The following is a 7,631-nucleotide window of genomic DNA, read 5'->3' on the forward strand; positions in this document are numbered from 1 at the left end:
GCCCTAGCCCTAGCCCTAGCCCTAGCCCTAGCCCTAGCCCTAGCCCTAGCCCTAGCCCTAGCCCTAGCCCTAGCCCTAGCCCTAGCCCTAGCCCTAGCCCTAGCCCTAGCCCTAGCCCTAGCCCTAGCCCTAGCCCTAGCCCTAGCCCTAGCCCTAGCCCTAGCCCTAGCCCCAGCCCAGCCCCAGCCCCAGCCCTATTCCTAGCCCTAGCTCTAGCCCTTCCACCTAGCCCCTAGCCCTACATAGTTTATTTTTTAGTGTCATTCTGTGTATTCCCGAATCTATTTTTACACAACTCACATCGTAAAGGCCACAGCTGTCACTCCTCGTATAAGTTTCGCACGATTAAAGTCGTGTGTTGTTTGCGTCAGTTGCTCTATGCTTGCAAGCTTGCAGCAGCACAGCTTATGTTCGGATCAGCTACGTGCACCGTAGTTCAGATTCGATGAATATTGTAAGATTTTATTTTATACTATCTTGTAGATTTGATTATATTTTATTTAATTTTTGTAAGTTTTAAAATATAACTTTTTAATCATTAAATTAATTTAAAATTTATAATACGTGTTAAGTAATCTTGAAAACGCTTTACTTTTCATATTTAGCACTACTTATACTAATGTACATATATTTAAAAACCGATAAGCTTTGACTATTATTGATTTTACTACAACGGGGTTTGGCCAAGAAGGTTTTGTCCATCGATGGTTGTTCTATTTGTAGTTTTTAAAATAAAATTAATGAAACATTTTTATTTAGTTAAAATTCAATATACAATGAAGACAATGTAATATGCCACGTTTCCTTTGATTCGCCATTTATAAAAATTTACAAATACTTAAAAAATCAGTAGCTATTATTATAGTTTAGATAAAGCAAGTGCTATGCTAATAAGGCAAGTAAAAATAATAGTTTAACAGATTAATAATGTAGATGTAGACTACTTGAAAACAGTGGCGTAGGCAGGGGAGGTGTTAGGGGGGGGGGGGTCATAACCCCCCATAGACCTTTCGGTATATATATATAAAGTATGAGGGGGGTGCAAATCGAAAGTTTGAGGGGGGGGGGGGGGTGCACATCGAAAGTTTGTCCCCGGGTAAAAATTGGAACCCCCCGCCCCTTTGAGACGCCACTACTTGAAAAGACATAGCACACACACACACACACACACATATATATATATATATATATATATATATATATATATATATATATATATATATATATATATATATATATATATATATATATATATATATATATATATATATATATATATATACATTAAAAATCAAATCAATAATTTAGCCCAAAAAGTAGCATTTGAATGGTTAACTAAATTACAGATGTGTAATGACACGCTAATATGTCAGTACATCTGTTTGACCATTTGTTGCACCAGCACAACAGCACATTGTCCTTTTTTTAGTTGTCTAGAATACTTGCTTTTATACATAGTAAATAGTCGTATTATTACGTTAAAATATAAATAAGCAGCTTTTTATCACTTGTTAAGCTGCCATTTATGTGCAAACCCCCTGTGATCTAACTACTGATGGTAAAACCACCGATTGCTCAAAGCCTCTTTTGTATGGACCATACGTCAACTGTAAAGGTGTTCTTTTTTTGTTGTAATCAGTGTCAATACAATGAAACTATCAGTATGTTGACATGTAACAAACAACTAAATCAGTTGGTGGTTGTATAACTAAACAACTAAATGAGTTCATTGCCATACAAGAAACAAAATATGCAAAGAACAAAAAAATATATATGATCATATCCATTTATTAAAAAAATAAATGTGTTGTTCGAATGGACATATGTAAAACAAAATCTAATTATAAAATGACCGCTTCAATATTCACCCTACCCATTCACACTCTGAAACAACCTCAAGTATTCAGCTCTAAAAGTGAATTTGAATCTTTCATCTTTTTATCTGAGAGGAAGGAAATCGCATTTAAAGTATTACCAATCACACTGATCTAATGTAGGTAGGTTACTTAGGTGCTGCTATGTAGGGGATCTGTTCAATAACGAATCAAATGTGATTGTGATATCAAATTTGCATTAGACAGAGATATAACCAGCTGCTACAGATATTTAATTTTGTGGAGCTTATCGCTTGTTGGTTGTTAGATTCCAAAATGATGGGTCTTGCATTTCTATCAGATAAAGAATTTTTCTTCTTCTTCTATTTATTTTCTTAGTTCTTAATTGTAATGTTGAACAATTAAGTATTGCATGTCAACATTGTATGCGCCATTTAGGCCGTTGAGTTAGATTTCAGCCTGCTGTTCTTTTTGGATATGCTTCCTTGGGCTTTATCTACTCAACAACAAACTACAAGGCAGCAGTTGTTTGATTTTGGAGTTGTTTCTCCTGTATTTGGTTGCTGTCCTATCGACCCTAATATACCCGGGAGTGAAATGGTTTGAATTAGGGGATTGTTGTGCGGATTATTTGTAGGTATACCACGTGAACCAACATCAGTATATAGATCACCGACGAAATAAAATAATGCATACATTTCCAAGCCAGCCCCGATTCGATGTGTGTAGTACAGGCATTCAAATGTACTCATCATAGCTATGTTTTTAAAAGTCACACATGCGGCCAATTTCCCAACAGTCCAAGCTCAAATTTTCTGCTCACAATGGAGCTGTGCTACACTGCTGTGTTTGACATGCAATAGCAATGACATTTTAGTTAAGTACATACAGCAGGCAGACAGGGGTAAAAATACATTTTGTGTAGCTACACAAAATGTTTGTGGAACTGTTCTTTTTAAATGTTTCTTGATTAAAATTTGTCATGGCTGTGAGCCTAATGGTTTATATTACCATTAGAGGATAATGTGATATCAGCAGCAGGTTCAAAGATTATTTAGCACACCTTAGTACAAAATACATCAAATATTTTTACACAAAAGTAAAAAATCTCTCAAAGATACAAGGAAAAAATGTCTTTATTAATATACAATCAGGCAGTTATAAATTTTATGAAAAGCCACCTCTTCATTCGCGATTGTGTTTATTAAAACTCTTTAAATACCAGTCCTCAAACATAAGTCTTTCACATTCAGACAGCTTATTTAGATTCTAACATTGATTATTGAAATATTTATTGATTGACCAGACCTATTCTAGCGTGTAAATTAAAATGTTTAATGTTTACATTCTAGGCTAACATGGCAAATACAGAATGCGCTAAAATTTTTGTCGTTGGACGGGATGGAAATGGCAAAACTTCAACTATTGCAACCATTGTTGGAGAAAAGAGCGAAACTTTACAAACTTCTGGGGAAATTGAGGTCAAATTCTCCCCCAAAAATAACGTCAGTCTGGCAGATGGCGTGGGTGTTGGTGAGCCTTTAGAAGACCTGGTGCTAAATGATATCAAAATTGAGAAAATAATAAACAATGTAGATTATGTGATGAACAATGTGTTTAATAAATTGTTAACTGCCATTGTGTTTGTGTTTAAGTTTGGTGTTAGGTTCACAATGCAGGAGAAGAAATGTTTACAAATTGTCAAAGATATCTTTGGACAGGACGTCATGAAACGACGCGGTGTTGTGGTCATAACCTATGGAGACAATTTTGATAAGAATGTTCAAGAAACATTTCAAGAATGGTGTCAAAAACAGGAAAGTAGTTTCCAGTCTCTGATGGAAGAGTGTAACTACAGGTGTGTGTTGTTTGATAACAGAGATGGGTCAAAGCGTGAGACACAGGTGAAACAGTTCATGGCAGCCGTGGCACAGATTGATCATAAGCGTCCTTATGAGTATGCACCAAATAGCAATAGCCGGAAAAAGCTTATTAAAGAATACACAATTCTGAAAGCAAATAAGAAAAGTGAAGAAGAAGAAAACCATATCACCGAGAAGCAAGAAAAATGCGATACTAAAAAATGTCTGGCTGCTTTAGTTATTCTTATTGTAATATTCATTGGTATAGCGATTTTTTGTGCATTTTATTTTTTTTAAAACTAAATATTTCAACGATACGTTAAAAAGAAATCGATACATTACACAGAAATTGTTTTTTTGAAACTTATATTTGTGTAGCGCTCCATGAACTATTGTGTTACATTATCTAACCAAATATCGAGAACCAATCGGTTTTGTTTGTTGTAAAAACAATGTTTGTGCTCCTTTGAAATCCACATTTTCTATTTTGAATATGATTTGATGGTGCCTTTTTTCCATCATTACATGTTTTTGAAAACAGAACGAGCAATTTCTGTTTCATTTTTCCACCTTCAATAAAACTTTTGTGCGGATCAATTATAATTGCTACATTAAAATTCGTGCATTATAATTATATAACTCATTTATTTATATTAGTTTAACAGAAACCTTTTCAAAAATCGTTGATTTCAAATCCATTACTAAGTTTAACCAGTGTTGGCTTTCAAACTAATTTTAATGTTTTTTAAAGAAAGTTTATTATTAAACATGTTTTATTTACATCCGTTCACGGAGAATGACCACTCTCATCAATCCACGTGCACCAATATAACAGTTTTGATTAACATTTTGGTGTTTTAAAATGTTATTGCGTTGGTAGCCAAATATTTAAAATTGGTGCCCCAACCCAACACTCAAACATTCTTAGTCACATAGCGATTGTTTTTACTGAAACATATTTTCTTATGTGACTATTTAATTTTAGTACAAGTTATATTTTATTGGTAGTGGTTATGTTAGATTAATGTATTGGGTTTTATAGAATGGGCTTTTGAAATGAAATAGTGGTGCCTTGCGTGCAATACATAAGAATCTCAAAGTAGCTGAACATAGATTGTTGATGGTATTTTTTTTTCGTGTTCCCTTATAATCTTACTTATAGACTATCATGATAACAAGCACATTTTTATTGCTTACGATTCCTTACCCAGCTATGTACTAACTAAGCGACTGCATTACTTCAGTTAGCGTAAGTTTATCTGAGAGAACATACAGTCGTATGTTGTGGTATTACTGCTCTACTTACCAAATTGATTCTCCGTTGTATTTTACAGATATATATTGTACCAGCATAAATTGGTGCGTGGTTATTTTTGTTATGTTAGATAATAGTACTTACATTTAATTTGAAATATGTGTTGTATGGAAAAATAATGTAAACTTCTATATTAGAGAGAAAAGAAATCCTAATATATAAAAGCCCTTGTGCGAGCTTCTCTCTCTTTGTCTCCCCGCATGTCCTGAGCCTAAGAGATCAGTATTTTCAACAATACATGGAGAACTTTAATATACTGACATTTATTGAAGATAAAATTGTGGATGTATTAAATGTATAAACTAAATTTTATTTAAAGTAGGAAAAAATAATGCAACCGGTAAAGTGTTATTGTTGTTACAAGAACGCAAAAAACATTGGCGTCACATTTCACATGTTTAGACTACGAAAAGAAGACAACCCTATGGCGTCATCTTCCAATTTTGGAATATGAACAACTGGATTCTTTCGTGCAAATTTATTTAGATCTATAGATATACTTATCAAGACGCACGCTACGAAATGTATACAATTTTCTCGGCCTAAATTAATACAAATTACTTTAAAAACATCATAAATACCATTGATCAGCCGGGTTTTTAACAAAATCATTTAAGTCTCATAGTTTATTCATTTAATATGGTATTGTGTTAACTAATAATGTATATAATTTGATTTTAATTTTTCTAATAGGTATTGGTAGTCTATGTTATTTTAAATGTGTCGGATTTTTTGGAGATTTAGTTTTTTCTTTGCTTTGTCACTAATATTTTTCAACGCAATTATTTTTCCAAACAAGTATAACATCAAGAATATGTAGACCTATAATTCACATTAAACAGCTATACATGGCTAGTGCATAATAAATGTTGATTTGAGGTAAAAAAAAATTACTGCACATTTTAAAGTGACACCTGACAAGTTGTATGAAATTTAAAAGAGGATTTATTTAATTTTCATGTAACTGGAACTCGTCCTCCGCAAACCCTACTCGGCAAAAGGAGAAAAAAATAATTTAACTATTGTCTTCCCCCTCCCTTTCTAGATCCACTCAATGTATGAAAATGATCGAAAGAAACACTGCTTATGTATTCAGTAACAGGTTCAAATTGACCGTTGCATCAGATTAAATATAATCGACGAGTTCAACACCTGGCCTAACTAGATAAGCCTTGTATGTTTTATTTATTTCGGGCACCTAATAATATTGGGCATTCTAAAAATATAGAACCTCCTGAAGATACAGAAGGTCCATTTTTGTGGGGCCTTAGGCTGCTGCTTTGCCAGCCCTCAATCTTGCAGTTGAGGGAAAGACAGGGCTGAGCTTTGAACCGACCGCATTACCCTTGCATAGCCCGAATTTACTTTAGTCTCATCAAGGTTTCTGTGCTTGTTAGTTTTGTTGGGTTTTTTTTTAATGGGGTAGGGGGAGGGGTTGAGGGGGGGGGGGGCGGGGCTGGCGTTAGATCTGAATGGATACCTGCTCATTTTTAATTAACCTCTATAGGTAAACTTAGTTTTATTTATGAAAAATAAGTGTTAAATATTATCTTGTTTTTTGCAATGTAAAAATTTTTAATTTCCCTTTAATAAATAATTGTATAAATTATTTTTCCCATTGCTTTTCCTGTAGCTGGTGCATTTTTTAGTTAAAAAAATAAATCAAATCAACATTTTACATAAAGTTTTTAGTCGAAGTGAATTTCTGAGTTTAACACATCCACAGTAGATGTTTTCCCATATGCATTTCTTGAATTAGAAAATAAAATTTTAAAATGTTTCCTTGTGTTATGACTTTTTTAGATTATTACAGTCTCGTCTTAGCAAAACAAATGAATGAAATACGAATATACTCTCAAATAACGCAAACAGCAGATTTTCAGATTTCCAGCGTCATCAACAGATAAAATACAATCATGTCTATTTATTTTATGTTTTAGATTTAAATACAATTTGATACTAGAAGAATCTACAAATAGTTACGCTGATCGCAAGAGCCTGGTTATGTTTCTTTATCATCAGTAAACATTAACAATATATACAATTCTTTATGTATAGTAGGAAAATTAGTTACACTTCTTTTTAGTGAACATAATATTAGTTACATGTCTTTATTCTAAGTATAGACTAAATATGCTACATTACTTTATCTAGAGTAAGAAAATTAGTTTCTCGTGGCAAGTATAGTGCGCGTATTATACAATTTTAAATTTGTACATTTTTCCCACAGCTTAAAATCATAAAACTTTATCTAACATTTATGTAGATCACCTACCCGAAGCCTACCGCTTCGATCTACGACTCGATTTCAGTACCAACAAAAAATAATTTTGAAATTCTTTTTGTATATCAGACTACTTTAGAAACAATTAAGTGTTATACATTTATTTGAAACAGCTGCAAAGCATTATTTTGGGTTAACATCAGCAGCAGCCCGTTTATCAAACCATTCGAAATGCAATGTATTTAGCAATCAAACTCAAAGGCCGTGTTAACATCACACTATACTAACATCATACACCATATAAAACATAAAAAACGATACACTTTGTATGATATGTTGTAACTGTGTATGTTGTAGTTACAGCCGAGTATTATACACATAACTACGAATTTCGC

The 7,631-nt window shown here is 33.2% G+C and overlaps 1 protein-coding gene across 1 annotated transcript; it reads left to right on the top strand.

Annotated features, from left to right (window-relative positions):
• The first annotated feature begins 340 nt into the window (after positions 1–340).
• Positions 341–6,428, top strand: LOC131938156 (uncharacterized). The gene is made up of 2 exons (XM_059296074.1): positions 341–454; positions 3,188–6,428. The coding sequence occupies exons 1-2, from the start codon at positions 446–448 to the stop codon at positions 3,992–3,994; spliced, it is 816 nt and encodes a 271-aa protein (XP_059152057.1). The 5' UTR covers positions 341–445; the 3' UTR covers positions 3,995–6,428.
• The last annotated feature ends 1,203 nt before the right edge of the window (positions 6,429–7,631 follow it).

This window comes from Physella acuta, unplaced genomic scaffold, assembly GCF_028476545.2.
Source record: "Physella acuta isolate Inbredline_101_S28 unplaced genomic scaffold, ASM2847654v3 ptg000235l, whole genome shotgun sequence".
NCBI lineage: Eukaryota > Metazoa > Mollusca > Gastropoda > Physidae > Physella > Physella acuta.